The sequence below is a fragment of the Danio rerio genome, chromosome 21, assembly GCF_052040795.2.
Source record: "Danio rerio strain M-AB ecotype USA chromosome 21, GRCz13ab, whole genome shotgun sequence".
Taxonomy (NCBI): Eukaryota; Metazoa; Chordata; class Actinopteri; order Cypriniformes; family Danionidae; genus Danio; species Danio rerio.
The window spans coordinates 6,150,001-6,175,000 of NC_141041.1; the positions used below are offsets into that span (position 1 = coordinate 6,150,001).

General features: G+C 38.0%; 1 protein-coding gene across 2 annotated transcripts in view; it reads left to right on the top strand.

Annotated features, from left to right (window-relative positions):
• The window catches only part of col27a1a (collagen, type XXVII, alpha 1a), a 229,348-nt gene that overhangs the window by 89,956 nt on the left and 114,392 nt on the right, over positions 1-25,000 (top strand). For both annotated transcript variants that reach the window (XM_087299058.1, NM_001163294.1), the window contains 4 exons: positions 5,922-5,975; positions 13,209-13,262; positions 16,074-16,127; positions 17,922-17,975. In XM_087299058.1, the coding sequence (XP_087155184.1) occupies positions 5,922-5,975; positions 13,209-13,262; positions 16,074-16,127; positions 17,922-17,975 (216 nt within the window). The remainder of the gene's footprint in view (positions 1-5,921; positions 5,976-13,208; positions 13,263-16,073; positions 16,128-17,921; positions 17,976-25,000) is intronic.

Consider the following 25,000-nt stretch of genomic DNA (forward strand, 5'->3'; position numbering starts at 1 on the left):
CTCTGATCCGCACCAAATCAACCGGTCCGAGATCGCCTGAATGAGGTGGTCTGAGAGGGGTCTGGCTGCAGACCTGGTGCAGTGCAATCTGGGCTGCATCCAATGCTTTTTAATGGGCTCACCTAACCCCACCCCTAACCCTACCTGTCACAGTGACGTCACTAGCTCTATTTGAGTGCATTGAGTCTGACATTCGCTGAGTGATGCAGTCTCAGCTCGCATCATAAAAGCTGCATCCAGATACTATTGGGTGGTCTCGGCTCGATTGAAATGAACTCTGGAGTGGATCAATTGCAGTGAGAAAGCGATACAATCTGAGCCCGGCTATATCCCAGTGTATTATGGATATGTATTAGGCGGATATGGCTATATGAAGAGAGAATGATGAGTATGGTGAGATGTCATTCCCATTCGTTTCATGTTAAATACGAAAGTGAAAGCATGCTGAACTATTAACGAGAGCTGTTAGTCCGTCAGGAACATTAACCGAACTGCAGTCTACCCAAGGGCTATGCATGGGAGAGTCTTACCTCTGATTTATATCTAGTGACGATGTCTGAGGGTGTCACCATTCAAAATTAAAGCGCAGCTTTCCGCTTATAATGTCTTATTGCCCATCTCCATTAAATTAAAATAAGGGCGTTTAACACCTGAGCAGGACTCTGCAAAATAAACCATGAAACTCTGACCAATGTGAGGAGAGTTTACTCACACATGACTTGTTTTAGCTCTTTTAGTCTGTTTAGAAACTTTGCCGTGTGAAAGCGAACCGCACCAACAACAAAAATAAACGATTAACGATTGATGACCAACTAAACTTCTCTGACCACATCTCTAGAACTGCTCGATCGTGCAGATTCGCACTCTACAACATCAGAAAGATCCGACCCTTCTTATCTGAACATGCAGCTCAACTCCTTGTTCAAGCTCTTGTTCTTTACAGACTGGACTATTGCAACTCTCTACTAGCCGGGCTTCCAACTAACTCTATCAAGCCTCTTCAGATGCTTCAGAACGCAGCAGCACGAGTGGTCTTTAATGAATCTAAAAGAGCACATGTCACTCCGCTACTCATTCGTTTGCACTGGCTGCCAGTTGCTGCTCGCATCAAATTTAAAGCTCTGATGTTTGCTTACAAAGCGATTTCTGGCTGCGCCCCTTCTTATCTGCTCTCACTTCTGCAGATCTATAGGCACTCCAGAAACTTGCGTTCTGTGAATGAACATCGCCTCGTGGTTGGTGGAATTAACTCCCTAAGTGCATCAGAACGGCAGAGTCACTCGCTGTCTTCAAAAAGCGACTAAAAACTCAACTATTTAGTCTCCATTTTCCTTACTAATCTGCATCTCCCTCTCTGGTTCCTCAACTAACTACAAAAATAAATAAATAAATAAATAAAAATTACTAATGCTTTCCTTCTTAGACTTTACACACCTGAAACTTGCCTACAGCCCTAATTCATTGTTGCTCTTATAGTTGTGTAAATTGCTTCCTTGTCCTCATTTGTAAGTTGCTTTGGATAAAAGCGTCTGCTAAATTACTAAATGTAAATGTAAACATTGTAACAATTTTAATCCCTGTTTCAGAACAAATGAATCAATTCACAGGATTGAAAGCACCCTCAGTGTGCCCGAACAGATGCCTGAAAAACCTGAAAATCACTAGATGCATCCCAAATTGCATACTTATGCACTATTTACTACGCCATTTTGTTGTATAGATAGTGTAAGCAGTGCGTTCTCACTGAAAACTCTTAACAGAATAAGTGCACTTTAATTACCCAAGGATGCACTTTTTCGACCAGTAAAAAGAGTTGTGGAGTGATTCACGCACTCAACCACGTCAGTTTCGCTCATGTAGCGGAAGGGGCGGAGCTATCGGGTGCTCATGTTGGATTACTTCATTTATTTTGGATTGTGAAAGCAAAAATCTCCTACTAGAGTGATTATAGCGCCTCCCGATGGTGAATGTGGTTATACTCGTGGCAGGTATTATTTGATGGTTTGGTCGTTTATTTGATTTATTTAGCAACCGGCAAACGTCATCTGGGAAATTGTTTGAATTTCCGCGAAGTAAAAAATCATTAGTGCTCCATTTGGGAAGACACTACATACGTATACTATACTGTTGAGTGTGTAAGTGCATGAGTACATAGTGCATAGTCTATTGTGTGCCATTTGGGACGCAGCTACTGCTTACGCGGTGGCGCAGTAGGTAGTGCTGTTGCAACACATAAAGAAGGTCGCTGGTTCGAGCCTCGGCTGGGTCAGATGGCGTTTCTGTGTGGAGTTTGCATGTTCTCCCCACGTTTGCGTGAGTTTCCTCCGGGTGCTCCGGTTTCCCCCACAGTCCAGAGACATGCGGTACAGGTGAACTGGGTAAGCTAAATTGTCCGTTGTGTATGAGTGTGTATGGATGTTTCCCAGAGATGGGTTGCAGCTGGAAGTGCATCCGCTGCTTAAAACATATGCAGATAAGTTGGCAGTTTATTCCGCTGTGGTTACAGTCACACTAACACGGTACAAGTGGTTTAGCACACAGATAGCCCATTCGGGTTGAACAGCACTGATCGTTCCAGCAATGGTCTGATGTCCAGTTGATCTCTAAGCAGTGCTCAGACCCGCCACTAGGCCGCTGTGGTGACCCCGGATTGATAAAAGGACTAAACTGACAAGAAAATGAATGAATCATAAAATACGGAAAACTGCTAATTTACAATGTAGTAAAATATTATTTTCTGTCATCATAGCAAACACAAAATAAATAAGTTTATTAGGACAGAGTATAAATAAACTATTATGTTTATAAATATGTAGAAAAAAACTTTTAAAAGTCCAAAAGAGTCCAAAGACAAGCGGTGCAGGTGAATTGGGTAAGCTAAATTGTTTGTAGTGTATGTGTGTGAATGAGTGTATGGATGTTTCCCAGTGATCGGTTGCAGCTGGAAGGGCATCTGCTGCATAAAACATATGCTGGATAAGTTGGCGGTTCATTGGCGGTTCATTGGCGGTAATCTGGGTGACCCCAGATTATTTAAAGAAAAGGAAATGAATGAATGAATGAATATTGTGAAATAGTTCACAGAAAGATTTTAGTCCCTATATTTTGACCCTATATACCGAGATGCAAAGTGGACCATGAGCAGTCTGTACCATTGCAAACTTCAGTAGTAGACAGTTGCAGTAGTGAAGTCTAAAAGCAGTGTTGCATCATGGGAGGATCTTGCTGTTGATTCAGGGGTTTGTGGGTGTATGTGGGGCTGTGTTTGAGTCTGTGTACATGTATGCGGATGAGGAGCCCCTTCCCCTCCTCCATCACACACACACACACACACACACACACACACACACACACGGCTCAATGGAGCTCTTTCATCCTGCGCCGCGTGGCACTGCTCTGGGGCTGGAGGACAGAGCCTCTGTTTCAACAAATATGTTGATCTATATGATACCGGCTGAGTGAAATTACCGGAAAAATCTTGATATTTTTGGCCATTTGATGATGTTTTTGCTCTGAAATGGCTTAAAAGAGTGTTGTTTTAAAACACTTTTGGAGCAAATAGCCATTGTTGGCAGGTAGATTAAAAATGTTACATTTTTTACAGAAAGAAATAGCATGAAGTATCATTGGCTGCCCATTGTAATGTTGTTTTTAAAAAAGGCAGTATGCGTCAATCATTGCAGAGAGAAAGTGTTTTATACATCATTTATATGAATCAATCATTTATTAATAGACATATTTATAAATATCATATATATATATATATATATATATATATATATATATATTTATATATATATATATATTTATATATATATATATATATATATATTTATATATATATATATATTTATATATATATATATATTTATATATATATATATATATATATATATATATATATATATATATATATATATATATATATATATATATGTGTATATATATATATATATATATATATATATATATATATATATATATATATATATATATATATATATATATATATATATATATGTATGTATGTATGTATGTATGTATATATATATGTTTTGGGGTCAGTAAGGTTTTAAAATAAGCTTTTCCTGCTCACCAAGGCTGCATTTATTCATCAAAATACAAAATATTATTAATAATAATAATACTAAAAGCAAAAATGACTGGAGTAATCATTTTTATTTGAAACTACACTAAGTTTGGGGTTAGTTTTTTAATTTTTAATTTTAAATAACTGCTTTCTCATTATATGTAGTTTCAAATTAAATTACTTTTATGGCTAATAATAAGAACAAAAATAATAATAACAACAATAATAATAGTAATAATAATAACATATACAATATATACAGTTAAAGTCAGAATTATTAGCCCCCCTTTGAATTTTTTTTCTTTTTTAAATATTTCCCTAATGATGTTTAACAGAGCAAGGAAATTTTCACAGTATGTCTGATAATATCTTTTCTTCTGGAGGAAGTCTTAATTGTTTTATTTAGGCTAGAATAAAAGCAGTTTTTGATTTTTTTAAAAACCATTTTAAGGGCAATAGTGTTAGCCCCTTTAAGCGATGTTTTTTCGATACACAGAACAAACCATCATTATACAATAACTTGCCTAATCACACTAACCTGCCCAATTAACCCAGTTAAGCCTTTAAATGTCACTTTAAGCTGTATAGAAGTGTCTTAAAAAATATAGTCAAATATTATTTACTTTCATCATGGCAAAGATAAATATATTATCTTATTATTAGAAATTATCTTAATTAGAAATGAGTTATTAAAACTATTATGTTTAGAAATGTGTTGAAAAATCTGCTCTCCGTTAAACAGAAATTGGGTAAAAAAATAAACGGGGGCTAATAATTTTGACTTCAACTGTATATGTGAGTATATATGTATGTGTATAAGTGAAAATGTGTATATATGTTTAAATATGTATGTGTGTATATATATATATATATATATATATATATATATATATATATATATATATATATATATATATATATATATATATATATATATATATTAACTTCTACTACATAAATAAATAAAGTAAAATAATATTTATAAGAATCCTTTATTTATATCAATAGATTATGATTGGTGGATTATTTCACAATATTTACAAAATAAAAATAACTTTATTTATATCAGGTAGCATTTTTAGAAATATATAATATGATATATTATAATATTGTATATTCTAAAAATACTAATAATTATAAATAGCTATTTCTATTTTGTAAATATTGTAAAATAATCCACCCTAATAAATCCTTAGTGATTTATTTTATTATATATATATAACAAAAATACTTGTTTTAAAAAATAAATCTGAATGAATTCATATAAATTAATTGATTAGTATAATTAATAAAAATCTACATTAAGCAAAATATGAATAATTTTTTATACATTTAAAATAGTTTTTACGATTAAATAAAAAATATTTTGAATATATTTAATTAAAATTAATTTATTTATTAAACAAAATATTACTCTTTTTTTCAAGTAACCATTTATACATATTCAGATATAAGGACACATATTTGCATCTTAAGTCATGAATACATATTTAGTATAAATAAAATAACTTTTACTTTACAAATATAAAACATTCGACCAAATATTTTACAAAAACAAATAACTGCTCCAATACCTGTAGGAGTGTTAGATCTCTTCTAAGCTATAGAAACTGCCAACAGGGATCTTTTCATAAAAGCACACACACACACACACACACACACACTCACACTGTGGGATTCAGTGTAAATCTATAGCTCATTATCAGAAGAAGGAAATTCCGTCAAATGACTTCCTGTTTCCTCCCGCTGTGTTTGGTTTTGAAATAGAGGCTGACAGCAGTATCAGCACACCTCTGTGTTTGGTTCATAAGTGCTCTCTTGTGTTTGGCAGGGATTACCGGGACCTCCAGGTAAACCAGGGCAGCCCGGGATGCGAGGACCGCGGGTGAGTGTTAAACGATGAGAGCCATTGACCTTTGACCTCTCGTATAAACAGGAAGTGTGTAAAGTGCAGTGTCTTATAAAATCTCTCACACTCTGTTTCTCCTGCTGGATTTGCGCTTTATTGCTGCTCGCCAGTGTGTGTGTGCGTGTGTGTGTGTGTGTGTGTGTGTCTGTTTTGTCTCATCAGCAGGTCAAACTGACCCAAGAACAAAACACTAATGCTGCTCTGGATTTGTGTCTCGTCCACTTTCACTCGTCCGTCTGCACTCGCTTATCTGCTTTTCTTTGTTTTATGAATTGTTGAATTTTATATATAATTTTTTTCCTTCTGACAGGATCAAAATGTATATCATAACATATTTTATATAAGTTTATTATATAAATTAATATTAATAATATTATTAATATATTTATATGAATATATTCCTGTTTATATAAATGTAATTTAAAGCTACTGTATAAATATCAATGTAAATAAATATAGAATATTTTGAAGGATTTATATAAAATCAAAAAAGTTCATTCTATTCATAAATAAAATTTTCACTCATCTGCACTTGCATATTTGCTTTTTATTAATTAATTAATTTATTTTTGTATATTCATTCATTCATTCATTCATTCATTTTCCCTCGGCTTGGTCCCTTTATTCATCAGGGGTCATCACAGCGGAATGAATCGCCAACTTATCCAGCATATGTCTTACACAGCGGATGCCCTTCCAGCTGCAACCCAGCACTGGGAAACATCCATACACACTCATTCACACACACACACACACACACACACACACACACACACACACACACACACACACACACTTAAAGACACTTAGTTTATTTAATTCACCTACAGCGCATGTGTTTGGACCCCTGCTGGGTCAGTTGGCATTTCTGTGTGGAGTTTGCATGTTCACCTCGTGTTGGCATGGGTTTCCTCTGGCATGCTCCAGTTTCTCCCACAGTCCAAACACATGCACTATAGGTGAATTGAATAAGCTAAAATTGTCTGTAGTGTCAGCGAGGCAGTTGCGTAGTAGGTAGTGCTGTCGCCTCACAGCATAAAGGTCGCTGGGTCGCTGGTTCGAACCTCGGCTCAGTTGGTGTTTCTGTGTGGAGTTTGCATGTTCTCCCTGCCTTCGTGTGGGTTTCAGAATTCAAATGAACCATTTTAATCTAGATTAATCTAGATAAAAAAAAAACTAATCTATGCCCACCTATAATATAAGTATATAATAATATATATATATATATATATATATATATATATATATATATATATATATATATATATATATATATATATATATATATACAAACAAATATAAATAATATAAATAAATATAAAAAAAATTATTTTAGAAATTTAGGAAAATAAAATAGTTAACTGATCATTTAGAATAATCTGTACAGTATTATGTGTTTAATAAAAATGACTACATTTATATCATTATTACAGGTAATGCAATATAAAAGATTGCTTAGAGAAGGATGTTTATAAAGAAGTACAGCAGTACAGTGCATTAATAAAGCTCATACCATTTATTTTAGAAATACAGAAATACAGTTGAAAGCTAATTTATTAGCCCTGTTATTTAATATAAAGTTTCATTCTTTTTTAAATATTGTTTTAACTTTTCAAAATCATTAAAAATCATTTAAATATTAAATGATGTTTAATACAGCAAGGACATTTTACAGTATTTCCTATTATATTTTTTATACTGCACAAAGTCTTATTTATTTAGTTTGGTGGGAATAAAAAAAGCTGATTTCATTTATTTTTTGACACTGTTTTACAATGACGTGCCTACAATTAACCTTAATTAACCTAGTTAAGCCTTTAAATTGCACTTTAAGCTCAATACTAGTATCTTACAAAATATCTAGTTAAATATTATTTACTGTCATCATGGCAAAGGCACAAGAAATCAGTTACTAAAAATCAGTTATTAAAACTATTATGTTTAAAAATATGTCCCATTAATATTCTCTCGATTAAAGAAGAATTGAATATATGAAAAAGAATGCAAATAACACAAGTCGTCTAATAATTTAGCATATTACACATAAAGAGTTAAATTAGGTGCCACAAATGGTTTAATTGCAAGCACAAATCCCATGCTGTGCTGTGTTTCAAGTATTTTAGAGCATTAACACACAGACAGTAGATGATTTGTTGTTTTTTGGGTGGTCTCTGGCTTTGAATAAGGAGTGCTTGTGAAGAATCTTCAGTCCCAATCAAACACACACAGACCCTTGAGACCCTGCTTGAACTTTGACCCTTGTTGACAGGATGGCAAGAGTGTGAGGTGTTGTTTTAGCAACTGAAGTCAACATGTAGTGTTCACGCGTCAAAGGCCTGTGTGTGCGTGAAGCTTGTGTTAAAGTCTGACTACTAGGCCTTGTTCAGTCAGGCACCCTTTATATGTTAAATGCCTGCTGTTTGTTTGTGTGTGTATGTGTGTGTGTGTGTGTGTGTGTGTGTGTGTGTGTGTGTGTGTGTGTGTGTGTGTGTGTGTGTGTGTGTGTGTGTATTTGCTTGTTAGAACTAAGAGACCTTTCAGTAAAGTCAGCCTACGTTATTTGCACTTTCTCCTCATCCTTTGCTTTCTCCTAATATACACCTCTGAATAAATAACACATCGTGCGCAACTCATAACGCAATGCATCTCACCCTCATGGAGCACACTTAGGCATCCTACAGTTATGTGATGCATTGTGTGCATGCTTTACTAAAAAGATAGGTTTTTAATCTAGTTTTGAACTAAGAGAGTGCGTGTCTGAGCCTCGGACATTATCAGTAAGGCTATTCCAGAGTTTAGGAGCCATATATGAGAAAGCTCGACCTCCTTTAGTGGACTTTTCTATTCTTAAAACATTTTAAAGTGTAAAATAAAGGGGGAAAAACACTGAATTCCATAAACAAGTTGATAGATTGTGTGAAATGTGAATAATAAGTTGTGGAGGTAAATCAAGTTTAATTTATTGCAACTTTTCTTTAGTTAATATGCAATTTTAACAATGCAGATTTAAATTAATAAAGAGATATATCGTCTTATTGGTCGTTTTTAAAAAATCTGCACTGTTAATATTGTATTAAATAAATATAAATATCCATGGGTGGCGCAGTGGGTAAGTGCTCACAGCAAGAAGGGCGCTGGTTCAAACCTTGGCTGGGTCAGTTGACATTTTTTTGTGGAGTTCTCTCCATGTTGGCGTGGGTTTCCTCCATGTGCTCTAGTTTCCCCCACAAGTCCAAAGACATGCGCTACAGGTGAATTGAATAAGCTAAAATTGGCCGTATAGTATGAGTATGAATGTGAGCATGTATGGGTGTTTCCCAGGGATGGGTTGCAGCTGGAAGGACATCCGCTGCGTAAAACATATGCTGAAAAAGTTGGCGGTTCATTCCGCTGTGGCGACCCCTGATTAATAAAAGGGCTAAGCCGAAAAGAAAATGAATTATTCAAATGAATGAATAAATATCCATAACAGATGTATGCTGTGTATTATCCACGGCTATATTATTTATTATTAATCTCATAACTAGTCTTTTCTGGTTAAATAAAATATAGCAGATACATTATACGTACAGGTAAATCGCATTTCAATGCATGTCCGGGTGTCTTTGTTTATTCTCATGATTGTTACACATGGAGATTAACTTTATGTAAGCTGCCAATAATATATATTTATTGCTATTGTTTTGACTTATGGCATAGTATCACTTGATTTGGGCTTATTCATGGACTGTTTTCTTTCAGTAACACCCAATGACCTTGAGCCTCACTCTGACCTCTGACCTTTGACGGGTGGGAAGTCATTTAAATGAAGTGCTCTCAGAGCAGGGACAGGGTCACATGAAAGGTCAAAAGTATAACGAGTGAAGAGTTGACTTCTATAGTATAAATTGTATCTAGAATAAAAAAAAGCTTACTCCAGGCCCATAGCCGGGGGGTGGGGGGAGGGTTCAGGTGGTTCCGAAGACCCACCCCTCACTGATAAAGGTCCAGAATTTGTTCCATACATAATCTCATTTGTCCTGTTTTGACTGCTATCCCATCATATAGTGACAATATCCCATTAAAAAAGGCTTTAAGATCTAGCGGAATCCTGGTGTGACTTCAGCTAATCAGGTTTGGCCAATGCAAACATTTATTTTTCAAGAGTTAAACATCCAGCTGTGCTATAAAACTTCTGACATACGTGAAGTCATCTTTCGCTACTCTATTGGTTTTAAAAAGAGAAAACATTTTACAGGTAACTTTTATTCTATAAATGTTAGACCCTATTCTAAAAGAAAACATGACCAATAAAAAAGTGTGAAGCACTTTTACAAGAGAGGCTAGAAAAAATGTGAAAATCTTAATTTGGAATGTTGAATGTGCTGGCCAGTTTTTTATTTGCTTAATAAATCACACTAGGCTACAGTTTTTAATCTAAAATGTTTTTTTTTCTAATTATATATGATGTAATTAATTTCTATTTTAAAAACAAATATTTGTCATTTTTCTTTATTCTAAATATTTAGAAAATATTTTTTCAGCAAAAAGTGTGGTTATAATAATCATCCAACAAGCTAATCCAGCTCACAATAGTGCTTAAAATGTCACCTAAATTTAGTATTCAAGTCTCATAATTTAACAAAAAATGAGCTGTATATTTGCAAAAAGGTCCACTTTTTAAGAAAAACAGAACCACCCCTTCACCAGGCTGGTTACAGGCCTGAACTCATAATACCTACAGCAGGGTTTTTCAAAGTCTAAGACAGTGGGCCTCCATTTTGACACAACTTATCCATTGGCGCCCCCCTCCTCCCAAACACACACACACAGACACACACAGACACAGACACACACACACACACACACACACACACACACACACACACACATATATATATATATATATATATATATATATATATATATATATATATATATATATATATATATATATATATATATATATATATATATAAAGACACAGACAGATGTCAGACTGTTAACTCACTTTTATCATCATTTGCATGAAAGTGCAATTATTTACAGAGTAATAACAAGTATTTTAATATAACGTTTTTAAAACTAGGATGATGGTTCAATATGAATAGAACAGATCCAAGAACTGTCCATCCCAGTCAAAACAGTCGAAGTTTAACGGGTCTCATGCTGTCATTAGCCAAAATATCTTGACAAACCACACATAAAGGTCGTGGTTCATCAGCTGGTCCGATCCACGTAAATCCTAAACTCAAATACTGATCATCATATCGTTGTCTTTTGGGTTTAAGCCCTGAACTTGAAGGCTTTGAATCGGGGGGTTTCAGAAACCGATGTATTAGCAGGCATATACCTGTATTGACGGGCTTGCCAAACAGAAGCGAATTCACAGCTATGGCCTTCTGGGTAAAAAAGGTTTTCTTATTTTTGACGTGTTATTTTTTTTTAGCTTTGTTTAATTAAAACGTTTAAATATAATAAAAAATACATGTAATAATTAAACTTAATAATGATATTTTTATTATATAATATTTTTTCCCGCGCCTCCCCTGACATGCACTGGCGCCCCCCAGGGGAGGCGCGCCTCACACTTTGAAAACCCCTGACCTACAGCATACTCAACAGGTCCTCCAGGAACTGAGTTTGGCACCTGTGTCCTAGACGTATCGGCCAAGAAAATAGCAAACAAAACCAGCTACTTCTGTTAAATTGTTAAAATGTATTGACTGTTAAAAAATGCAATCAAAGCACATCAATCTGAATCATGTTGGTGATTTGCATGAATGTAAACAAGGAAGAAGTTGCATGTGCATAAATTATTGACTATTGATTTTGACATGGTGCCTGTTGTTGGTGACCCAATGAGAAATCCTCTTGCCGACACCGGACAACAGTTCATTAAACTGGGCTCGGCTCATTCTGAAGCACTGCTCAAAGCCTCCATCATCCAGGTGTAGTTTCTGCGGGAGTTGATTAACTCACAGAGCTGAGTGCACTTCTGAAAGGATCTAGTGGACTTAGACATGGTGCCAATAGAATCTACTCTGTTTTTCAGCCTTCCTAAAGCCATTTAGCCATTTAGCAACGAAGCTAGAGTCAGTGGGCAGACAGAAGCCCTGTCCATGACGCAAATCTGCGTTTATTGTGAAGTGAATTTGACTCCTGAATGAAGCGAGTAAACTCAAAATGTTCACGCATCTATTTATGTGCAGATAGCGCAATTTATTCGCACGTGCCGTGTCTGATGTGAACACAACATAAGAAGCAGAAAAAAGGGTTCATTCATTTTCTTTTCGGCTTAGTCTCTTTATTAATATGGGGTCGCCACAGCAGAATGAACCGCCAACATAGAAAAAAGGGTCAGGTAGTTTAAATGGATAGCTCACCCAAAAAAGAAAACCCTGTCATCATTTACTTCATGTTAAAAAATGGCAGGTTATTTCAACCCAATTCCTGATGTAATAGGGACAAATCCAACGGCAGGTTATTTGTTTATTTTTTTGTTAAATAAATAGGACAATTTTATCCCAACATTTTACCCAATTTAGCTTGAAATACTCCAGCATTTCTTACAGCGCATCCTTCACTTGTTTTAAAGAAGTTATATACAAGAAGATATTCTGAAGAATGTTGGAAAAATCTGCCATTCATTTCCTTTTAGTATTCTTTGTTTCTACTACAGATCCGACATGCTTCCGAATATCTTGTTTCATGTTTAGTCAAGAAAAGAATTGCATTAATCTCTTAAGTGTGAGGATGGAGTGGGTTTCGCTGTGGCTTCACAGCAAGAAGGTCGCTGGTTCGAGCTTCAGCTGGGCCAATTGGCATTTCTGTGTGGAGTTTGCATGGGTTTCAAACCCATGCAAGTGGAAAACCCCTGCGATGGGTTGCTGATGGAAGGGCATCCGCTGCGTAAAACATATGATGGATAAGTTGGCGGTTCCTTCCGCTGTGGTGACCCCTGATTAATAAAGGGTCTAATCCGAAAAGAAATTAGATGGATGACTTAGGTGTAAGCAAATTTTCATTTTTCTGTGAACTACCCCTTTACTTTCAAGCATTATAATGCAGTTGTCTTTTCAACACTGCCACAAGGGGTGCTAATGCTATTGCACTGCAGTAGGAGAATTAACACATGCTTTTCCACTTTGCTTAATTGTTTATTTCTAATGTTAATTTCTAATTTTCTAATTTCTAATGTGTGCGTTGTTTTTATGTCATTTCTTATAGGGACCTCCTGGACCACATGGCAAGCCAGGTCGACCCGGTCCTACAGGACTGAAGGTAAAAACCCTCACTCACTGTCAGATTATCTGCAGTCTGATCCCATGTACTGCTCTGCTCATCTTCCTCTGTTTGACCTTCTGTTATTGTCATCACCGCACCGCCTGCTGGTACTATTGGGCTGCATGCAAAACCCCGCGGACAAGGTTTTGGAAACACATGCACACACACATACACACACTTTGATTTATTTAAACTCAGAACAAGCCCAGCAGGTTGTGGAAAGTCTTTCCCATGATATAGAAAAGAGCGCTTGTGTAGCTTTAGTGTGAAAAAGACAGGCTATAAACTAAACATTTTCCAGGTTAGATGTGTGTTCGTGTGCGTGTGCGTGTGATGTCCTGGTGTGTGATTGGTTTGCCTGTTTTATCCCTGTAAATGCAACAAAGGTGGTAAACAAGGCGAGCAGCTCAGCAGGGTGTGTGTTTGTGTGATTGCATGGTCTGTGCTTTTCTGTGTTTAATTATTCCAGGCCGTCTTTGAAGACAAACTTAGTTAAGGTGTAACGGCCTAGAGACTTCCCGCATGTCTGCGACTCAAATGCATGAACGTGCGCACACAAACCCTTAATTACTGTAACGTATGAAGCTCAAAACAAGCTGTTTAAATAACAGCCGTGTTTTGATCTGATTAGCATCTTTAGTGTTGTTTGCCAGGAGCTGTGCTGTTGAGTGGGCCTGGTGGATTAGGAAGCGGCAAAACATATTTAGGGGCCACTTTTTTGATCCCCTTAACTAGATCTGAGGCCCCGTTTACACTAATGCGTTTTAGTTTGAAAACGCATAAGTTTTGCTACAGTTACGCCATCCGTCCACACTACGCCGGAGTTTTCGAGCGCCGAAAACGGAGCGTTTTAGAAATGCTGGAGAGGCCGTTTTCATTCTAAAACGCTGCTGCTCTGTCTCAGTGTGGATGGGGGAAAACGGAGACATCTGAAAATGGATGCGGGGCTGCTGAGATTCGCTACCTGATTGGGGCTTTTGTGTCATTGCGTATCCTTTCCTTATTTGTCAAGCCCCTATCACATGACTATAACACATGATCTTAATGCTACCAGAAGACAGCAGACCAGCCTTCACTGTAAACAACAACATGGACACAGAAATGGGAGCGTTGTTTGCACTATTGTCTGTTTGAGGCGCCATTGTGCAGTTATTCATTTGTTACGTTTAGTAAAAAATCGACCTCGTCGTCTGTCCACAAAAATACCTCTCTTGCTTTCTTTGCCATCGCGTTCATTGTTCAACCGGTTTTTGTTGACTAACAATAACCAAATGCTGAGCGTGACACATGCTTCCTGTTTATACTAGAACGCGCATGCTCAGAGTGCGCGAATGGTCACGTGATATACGTTTTTGGTGGCGTAGTGTGGACGGAGATATGTTCAGAAACGCTAGGTTAAACGCTAGTGTGGACGCGGATCGTTTTTGATCCAAAACGCTGTTTTAAAACTAAAACGCATTAGTGTAACCGGGCCTAAGCCTTTTTTTGTCTTCAGAATGTGTCTGTAAAGTTTCAGGTAAAAATATCCATCAGATCATATTAGATTATACCCTGTTGAAAATGTAAATTTTTGGGTCAGAAGGAGTTGAAGCTGTTTTGCGCCTGTGCCTTTAAAGGGCCACGAAAACCCCCCACCTCAGCAGTGTGTTTTCCCTCCTCTAGTTTGAAAAAAGTCAGGAAAGTGGATATATCTAGCATTGTTTAGGTGGTAGTGGCTGTGTCCGAAACCGCCTACTACTCAGTAGGTACTGCATTTGAATTTAAACGTACAACTCGGCCGTTAGAAAAGTACGTTCTATACAGTATGAACGTGAAAAGTATAAATGGAATTCGGACATATTACATCCGCCATTTTGTCATGGTCACATGACCTACCTGTGTCAATTGCATTGCTTTTCTCCCATTCATGAATTCGCTCGCGGGGCATCATGGGATAGCGCAGCATGTATGGGATGCGCACTCCAGAACCTCGCCGGAAGTAGTAAGTCATCCGGGTACTTCTCGCATACAGATTTTCGAATTCTATGAATTCGGACATACTACTCGGCTCGCATACTGTTTTTGGCGTACTATATAGTATGCGGTTTTGGACGCAGCGAGTGTCAGGGAAGGGAAAGAGGGAAGGGTTTGCATAAAAATGGGAGTTTCAATTTGGAAACACGCTGATTTTCATAGAGACAAAACAACACACAGACACAGAGAAAAAATGCAGTGACTGTGTTTACATGGACATCAGTAATCAAATTATTTGCCAAATTCTTAATTTGTGGACTTTAACTGCAGTTTGGCACTTTCATTTTTATTCAGGAAGATATCCCTCCAATATGACTGTTTACACCCGAGACCTACACACATTTCTGTCCAAACAGCTTCCAAAAGTTAATTTTGCATGATAGGTGCCCTTTAAGAAAGCAACTGAGCTATGCCTTTACACTAAAAAACACAATAGCAGTTGTTTAGTAACACCCTGGCATCCATGCAGAACAGATTACTTTGTATAGCAATGCCCTGCCATCCACCTAGAATTATTTAACACTTTAACTGATTCTGTAACCATCTGTTTGACCATTTCCAAAGGTTTTCACCTAAAGTTTTTTATTATTTTTTTTTATAAATGTGCTTAAAATGGTGTCAGGAACACAATTTAACCAAATAAATTGGTTCAGAAAATGCATAGTGTGTAGAAGTTAAAGGGTTAAATGATGTAACAGCATATTAGCTTTTGCCTGGGCAAACACCAATGACATTGTCTTAATCCCTAACTTTATAAGTATAAGTCTCAACCTTTTCTGTCGTTTGTTCTTTCAGGGGAAGAAGGGAGACCCCGGACTCTCTCCTGGAAAAGCACCAAAAGGAGATAAAGTGAGCAAACACACACACTCATTCAGATACATACACATTCTTCACTGGCTCTATTTTAAGGGTGTAAGCACAAAGTCTAAGGCACAGGGCGCAATAACATTAAGGGCGTGTCCACTTTTGCTATTTTAAGGACAGAAAAATGCATTAAAATGTATCAAACCAATCTCATCTCCCATTCCCTTTAAGAGTCAGTTGTGTCACTCCATGGCGCATTTGCTATTTACATGCCGGAGTTTGTAAGTGGAAAAACTAAACACTTCACTGGCAAGAAAACAGTTAAACAGACCATCCGCAGCGCGAGCACAAAGAATGAGCCTCCTCCATTCGGCCATTTCACTTTACTTTACTTTTACTCTTTACTCCTTTACTTTAGTGGATAAGGAAACGAAGATGTACGCACTCCACATTAGACATTCATTAGCCTACATACTTCATTTCGTTTGTTAAGCGAAAAGATTTGTTTCAAAACTATTTCTAAATTCAGTTCTAATTTCCTGCAAACAAATAAATGACCAATAATAACAAAGTGTGATCAAAAACTGAGTTATGTCCAAACACGCATTCCATGCCCCGCAAGGTGACACAGACGTCTCCAAAACCTGACAGGTGGACAAATCTAAACTTGTTTTTATTGAAACAAATATAAATATGCATATAATAAATGATGCTGATAATAATAATAATAATAACATTATAATGAAAATGCAAATTGTCATGAATAAACTGAAAAGGTCGCCACAAGGCATGGGGTAGTGGTTTTTATATTAAGTAGAAAATAAAAGTTTTGGGAACATTTTAATTCTTTGATTTTTTTGTCATCTGTAAAGATATTTGTGTATTGCTGTGCATCTTGTGTGTATTAAGCAATGTGTAAGGGTTTTGGACCTGCATAGGTGCATAACTAACGCGCTCTGCGCTGGACTTTAGACCTGCTTTCAGTTGGTCAGTGGCGCAGTCTAATTTAGTTCCTCAAAATAACAATGCGCCTTAATCGATGCCTTATTCGCTCGGCACACCTATGAGTCCACAAAGTGGCGCAAATGCATTTGCTATTTAAACAACGTGGTGCAAAACATCAAAATTAGAGTTGCGCTGGTCTGAAAATAGCAACATATTGCGCAGAGTGTATGATGGGTCATTTTGAACAATGTTAAAAAATATTAAATTGGGTTAAATATTTCAAATGTGCAGGGGGATTATATAAACAGTTAAAAAGCAGCTCTAATTCCTCTTCTGAATTGCTATTGTAAACCGTTCCCTGCTAAAAATCCAGCTTAAAACAGCCTAGGCTGGTTGGCTGGTTTTAGAGGGGTTTTGGCCATTTCCAGGCTGGTTTCCAGCCATTTCCAGCCTGGTCTTAGCTGGTCAGGCTGGATAATGACCAGCCAAATCCAACTAAAACCAGCTTGACCAGCCTAGATTTAAATGGATATAGCTGGTTTTGGCTGGACTCCCAGCTTGGCTTGGCTGGTCAAGCTGGTTTTAGCTGGTCATCTCCCAGCCTGACCAGCTAAGACTAGGCTGGAAATGGCTGGAAACCAGCCTGGAAGTGGCCAAAACCCCTCCAAAACCAGCCTGGTCGACCAGCTAAAACCAGCCAACCAGCCTAGGCTGGTTTAAGCTGGATTTTTCAGCAGGGTTCATCCACCCAGGGTTTAAAATTAGAAGTGGGAAAAGTCTTAAAGTAGATATTGAGCATACACAAACAGAAGAACAGCATCTGCATTGTATGTGTTTGTTTGCATGGCAGCACTGGGTTGTTTGTGTGTCATGTTTGCTTGTCTGTGTTTGCAGGGAGATGTTGGTCTGCCCGGTCCTGTTGGTTTAGTCGGGGTGGAAGGCCGTAAGGTAAAGATATTGTGAAAATACATTTCAATATTTCTAAACAACTCTATTTTGCTGTGAACTTTCCAGTCGACATTGTTTCAGTTGTATTCAGTCTTGATTACAAGACCCACGCAAAAACGCTGAAGCGCTCCCACATATTCTGCCTCACTGTATCTTCAGTTGCTATGGAAACTTCATGTAAACATTAGAGGGAATCCCCAATGAGTCGTCTATCACTCCTTTATACTCCACGCACATACACGTCAAACAAGGCCATTGAGAGACGTACAGTCGTTCACCATGAGTAACTCTCTTTGTCTGTGTGTGTGTGTGTGTTGCGTCTCAGCTGTGCATGATTATAGTACGTTTAGACTCTCTGCCAGGCATTTTACTGTAAGCAGTGTGTGTGTGTGTGTGTGTGTGTTTGCATTGGAAGGATTTTGCAGCGGGATGGCTGGAAAAATCCTGTATTGGATGCCTGCTTTAAATGATGGCCGTGAGCATGCATATGTTATGTGTAAAGAAACAGCAACTGCTCAAAATGATGAAAGTCAATTATGGGAGTAGATTAGAGTCATTATCAACACTTTATGACTGATTGAATGCAAATATTCAAATCCATCTATCGTATTCTTCAGAATTTTTTTTTATTAACAAGGACTTCTATAAATCAATTAACATCATGCAAGGAAAACAAATGCTTAGTATGTACTCATTTAGACGGGTTTATATGAACATAGATATTTACATTAAATGTCGCCTATGCTGTTGCTGTCTATGGGAAGGAATTCGTCACTGAAGCTGCCATTTTAGTACAGGGTAGCATTAGAGTAGAGCGTGTGTTTGTGTGCATGGAAATGTATTATCCACCCTCCCTGTTAAAGGGCCATGAAACCCCCTCGTTTCAGCAGGGTGTTTTCACACCTCTACTTTGGAAAAAGTCAGAAAAGTGGGCGTGTCCAGCTCTGTTTAGGGGGGAGTGTCGGAGGAACTAAAGTGGGATGGTGTGGGAGTGTCTATTTGTGCACGCGCGAGTTTCAGAGTCAAAATACACACCCACAGCGGACAATGTGACTGTGTTTACATGGACATCTGTAGTCGAATTATTTGCCAAATTATTAAAAGTTGGACTTTAACTGCAGTTTGGCTCTTTCATTCAGGGAATTCATTCATGCCTCTCGCGACAAACGAGATATTTGATTCAAGGAACTGCTGCAAGCGTGTATTTTTCATGCAATGTTTGATACCGCACGGCGAATGAGAGAGAAAAAAACTCAGCATTTCCCGGAAACTTAGATGCACACGGCAGGTAGCATCAGAAAGCCGCGTGTGTGTTTCCGGTCACAAAATGCGGTGCTAACATTTCTGCACTCAGTGCAATAGTAACTTAATTCGATACGAACAAACTGAATAAACAAAGAGCACTGGTCGCTCACTTACCAAATCTGTAGAGACAGGACAATCACCAGCAACTAGAGCCGCGTCTTTATGGAGAGAAGACTACAAGCTAATTCAGATTTCAGCGTTTGCAGATGAGAACAGCTCTCAGGTAAACAATAATCCTCAGACACGCAAGTTATTGTTGTCGAGCGTCGCGTACACTGTTAATCCACACGTGAGACTGAGCTCTCACAGAGAGAAAATGAAAACGAAACTTAACGGCAGCAAACTATAAAAGCAACACTTCACGCTTGTTTTGCCAACACAACGTGGCGTCTTTGTGGCGTAAACACGGTGACACTGATGAATATTAATGAAGTTCCACAATAGAGCGCGCTGATTGGTTTGAACCAAGCCTTACTCATGCATTAATGCATCACACTGTAAGACGTAATAAGACTCACTCAGGCACAGACGCCCAGTCTATACGCTGGAATACACGCTATTATGTCATGGCCGTGACGCAGCTTCAAAAATTTGTTTCAAACAGGAAGTACGAATTTGCTTGAAATAACGCAAAAACAACCAATTTACACTTTTTAGTGAAATATAGGTGTCCTAATAGTGTTTTTAGCAGTGTGGGACACATATACGACTGTCAACAGCTCAAAAAATGTGTTTTGGTGTTTCGTGACCCTTTAAATTTGATCTAATCCCTGTCCTGAAACACACCCCCTCTCCTGCTTTCATTTTTCATTTTAACGGAGGGCGCGATTCATTTTTGAATGAATCCTTGTTATGAACGACTCGTTCACTTATCAGACAATAATACAAGTTTCTGGCACCATAGCATCTTGTTGTCATATTTCAATTACATTGTTTGCTTATTTTGTTCAAGAAAACTAGCATAAGTCTAGTATTTAGTGCGAGTTGGTGCTACTTTCCTTCAGTTGATCAGTGCAGTAAGAGACTGTATTATCATCAATACTTGTTGAGCACAAAAGTTCGTAACGTAGAAAACCATAAAAAACGAAATCTTACCTATGAAATGTTCTGCCTCTGTGCTTTGTTTTCTTTGTTTGCTTATTGCTACACCCGTACACAGCGCTAAATACCCAGCATCTTCAGATTGGCTTTAGTCTTAAATAGTGCGATTAAATGACTTATGTCCTGGGAGCACTGTACAAATGTAGCTGCATTGACGCATGCTTAGGCTCCGTATGCGGCATTTAGTGTATATATCTATGCTATATGTATAGCACATTTAACACGCACAGCTAGTTTCAGTTTCACTATTATTTTTAATTGATTCGTCTTGATGTATGGAACAAAATCAATGCCAAAAGTATTGGAATAAAAAGCTTGAGGAATAGCACACACTGAAAAAAATATTACATTGAAATAAAAGTGTGTTTTAATGACTTGAATTGCAGGGTTTGTATTTGTGGGTCCTGAAATTGTTCATTTATTCATTTTCTGCTGCTTTTCTGGGGCCGACTTAACACGAAACCAGATAACTGTGTATATTTATGTCCTCTTAACCATCATCTTTACTTATCATAGTTGATTTATCACTGAATTAACTGACTTGATTATCAATATGAGTTGCCTGTACATGTGTTTTAAGTGTATGTGTGTTTGGGAATACCTGGCAGGCTTGTATGCTCCATATGTTTCGTGTTACGTGTCTGTGCCTAGAAACAGAGACATCAAAATGTAGAGCAGAGCCTCTGGAAAAACGGACGGCAGTGTGTCATTAAAGAGTGAATGAAAGGCTGAATGACGAAACCAAACAATAAACCGAAGCCTCTGATTTTCTGAGACGGCCAGACATATTAAGTAACTGATGCAGTAGAGCAGATCACATATGGTCCAAGAGCTGGAGATCGAAGCTGTGGTCAAACAACTCTTAGCATCTTAGGAGTTACCATCAGGGACAATAATGCGCAATTTCATGCAAATGTCAACCTTGCCATGGAAAAAATTTTGGTTTCACCAAAATAGCTAAACACTTTCTAAGGTTTTTTTTTTTTTTGGTGTAGGCTTGTATTTTACTGTAAGAATACTCTAAAATGTCTCAAAAAATGAAAGAAAATGACCTTCAGTGCAGTGTGTAACAGCACTAAGTGAATGAAAACATCCAGCTGATGTTTAAATCTGAAATTGCACCTTGTTTAAAAATACCGATAAAAATAAAAGATTCGACTCAGAGCTGTTTAAATGGTTGTTCGTCTGGATCTTTTGCCTGTTTTTTATCAACGTTGACATAAAACAATTCCAAATATGACGTGCCGTATCCGATAAAACGCGAACGCGCCTTTCCCTTCAAACACTAGGGGCTCTATTTTCACGGTGCATGCGCAAAACGGAAAGCGCAGGGCGCAAACACTTTCAGGGCGTGTCAGAATCCATATTTGCTAATTTAAGGACGGGAAAATCCGCTTTGCGCCGTGGCACTTTGTATAAAAGGGGTGAGTTTATTTTCTTAATGAGTTATTGGTGTGTTTTGAGAATAAACTAATCAGAGTCTCATCTCCCATTCCCTTTAAGAGCCGCAGCTGCGTTGCGCCTTAAGCATTTGGTATTTACATGACGTAAAGTAAGTGTAGGTGGAAAAACTGAGCATTACAAAACAATTTACTAATGTTTTGCTTATTACACTTTACATACGTGAAACTTGCCTACATCACTTATTCATAGTTTATCTTATAGTTGTGTAAATTGCTTCCTTGTCCTCATTTATAAGTAACTTTGGATAAAAGTGTCTGCTATATGACTAAATGTAAATGTAAATATCAGTCCGATGTTGGAGCTAAAAACCAAAATATGACCTTTTATTTATACAAAATAGGGGTTCTTTAAATTTGATTTACCAAAGACACACAAGTAATTTAATGAGACAGTATAGTGTCCCCTTCACTATACTGGGGCATTAGGACTCACATAGACCACAGGTTGAGCGCCCCCAGCTGGCCTCTCTTACACCACTTCCAACAGCAACCTAGTTTTCCCATGTGGTCTAACATCCAGGTACTAACCAGGCTCAGCCCTGCTTAGCTTCAGTAAGTAACCGGTCTTAGGCTGCAGGGTGATATGGCTGTGACATATGCTAATTTTACATCTTTAACATCACCATAACAGAGAGACGTCACATCCATTACCAAGCTTTTCCCCTTATAAATGCAAAAATGTTAAATAAAATAAAATCAATCATTTTTGTTCTATAGAGAGCCGACTCATATCCTATTGATTAGCGTTACTTCTTGTAGGTTGTGCAGTTTAGTTCAAAATTTTTTTACAAAGTATGTTGTATAGTGTTAACTCGCTAACATATGTCTATTTTCCTCATTTAAAATCTAAAAAAAAAGTTTACAGATTAATTTTTTTGATCCCATATCAGTATTTTTGAAAATATAAACATGTTTCAATATGGTATTAACGTATACTTTCTCTGTGAATTTTTTGTTTGGAGTTTTTGCTGCAAATGTCACATCTATTATATATTTAAATATCTGCTTAGTTTTATAACATAAAGCATCCTTTCCAGAAACAGAACCCTTCTTTTTGGTTGTTTTAGTGCAAGCATCTTGTACATGTAACTGTTTAAATACTTGTAAAGGCACAACAGTGATCAATGGTCCGTCTGTGGCTGTTCTCTGGAATGTGGAGGTGGATGTAGGAATTAGAGCTGGGTTTCCCACAAACAAACGTAATGGAAGAAACAGACGACTCTCAAACCAGAGTGTGACGGGATGAATTTCACTGGTTAGGCCAAGAAGAAAGTGTGTGTGTGCTTTGTACTTTTATGTTCTTGTTCTTATGTTTATATTTATTTCTATCTGTCTATATCTGTCTGTCTGTCTATATATCTATCTGTCTATTTTGTTTGTCAGTATCTATCCATTTTCTTGTGTCTGTCTGTCTGTGTTTGTCTTTTTCTTTGTTTCGGTGTTTGTATGTCTGTCTGCGTCTGTCTGTCTGTCTGTCTGCATGTCTCTGTCTCTTTCTGCCTGTCTGCCTGTCTGTCTGTCTGTCTGTGTCTGTCTGTCGGTCAGTTTGTCTGCCTGCTTGTTTCTGTCTCTTTCTGCCTGTCAGTCTGTCTGTCTATTTGTCGGTCGGTTGGTCTGTCTGTCTGTCTTTCTGTCTGTCTCTTTCTGTCTGTCAGTCAGTCTGTCTATCTGTCTGTCTGTCCGTCTGTCTGTCTGCATGTCTCTGTCTCTTTCTGCCTGTCAGTCGGTCTGTCAGTCTGACTGTCTTTCGGTTGGTTTGTTGGTCGGTCTGTCTGTCTGTCTGCCTGTTAGTCGGTCTGTCTGTCGGTTGGTATGTCTGTCTGTCTGTCTGTCTGTCTGTCTGTCTGTCTGCATGTATGTCTCTGTCTTTTTTTTCCTGTCAGTCTGTCTGTCTGTCTGTTGGTTGGTCGGTCGGTCTGTCTTTCCGTCTGTTTGTCCGTCAGTCTGTGTCTGTCTGTCTGTCTGTCTGTATGTCTATCTGTCTGTCTGTCTGTCTGTCTGTCTGCCTGTCAGTCGGTCTGTCTTTCGGTTGGTTTGTTGGTCGGTCTATCTGTCTGTCTGTCGGTCTATCTGTCAGTTTGTCGGTTGGTTGGTCTGTCTGCCTGTCTGTCTGTCTGTCTGTCTGCATGTATGTCTTTGTCTTTTTTTTTCCTGTCAGTCTGTCTGTCTGTTGGTTGGTCGGTCAGTCTGTCTTTCCGTCTGTTTGTCCGTCAGTCTGTGTCTGTCTGTCTGTCTGTCTGTTTGTCCGTCCGTGTCTGTCTGTCTGTCTGTCTGTCTGTCTGTCTATCTATCTATGTGTCTGTCTGTCTGTCTGTCTGTCTGACTGTTAGTCGGTCTGTCTGTCTGTCTGTCTGTCGGTTGGTTGGTCTGTCTGTCTTTCTGCATGTATGTCTGTCTTTTTTTTCCCTGTCAGTCTGTCTATCTGTCTGTCTGTCTGCCTGTCTGTCTGCATGTCTCTGTCTCTTTCTGCCTGTCAGTCAGTCTGTATTTCTGTCTGTCAGTCGGTCTGACTGTCTGTCGGTTGGTTTGTTGGCCGGTCTCTCTGTCTGTCTGCCTGTTAGTCGGTCTGTCTATCTGTCTGTCTGTCGGTTGGTTGGTCTGTCTGTCTGTCTGCATGTATGTCTCTGTCTTTTTTTTCCTGTCAGTCTGTCTGTCTGTCCGTCTATTTATCTGTCTGTCTGTGTGTCTGTCTGTCTGTCTTTCCGTCTGTTTGTCCGTCCGTCTGTCCGTTAGTTTGTGTATGTCTGTGTGTCTGTTTATGTGTCTGTCTTTCGATCTGTCTGTCTCTCTGTCTGTCTGTCTATCTGTCTATCTATCTTGTTTATCTGTCTGTGTGTTTGTTTATACATCTGTCTGTCTGTCTGTCTGTCTGTCTCTACAGCTAATGCTCAGTTCATGTTCTCACTCTTGTCAGCATCCTCAAGAGGCGTGCTTCACATGTAACATGGAAACTTTTCTCTTAGTTTATCCATTTATTTCTGCTCTGTCTACTGGCTCACCGTTACAGTCTCACACTTTACTGTATTCCCCCCTCAAACCCCATCTCTCTCACTCGGCTCCACCTTTGATGCGTATTTTCCAGCTCGGTGTCGACATCTTGCTGTAGTCAGCACAATATTGTGCCTGTAAGACTCATGGGAGCTTGACTCCAACAGG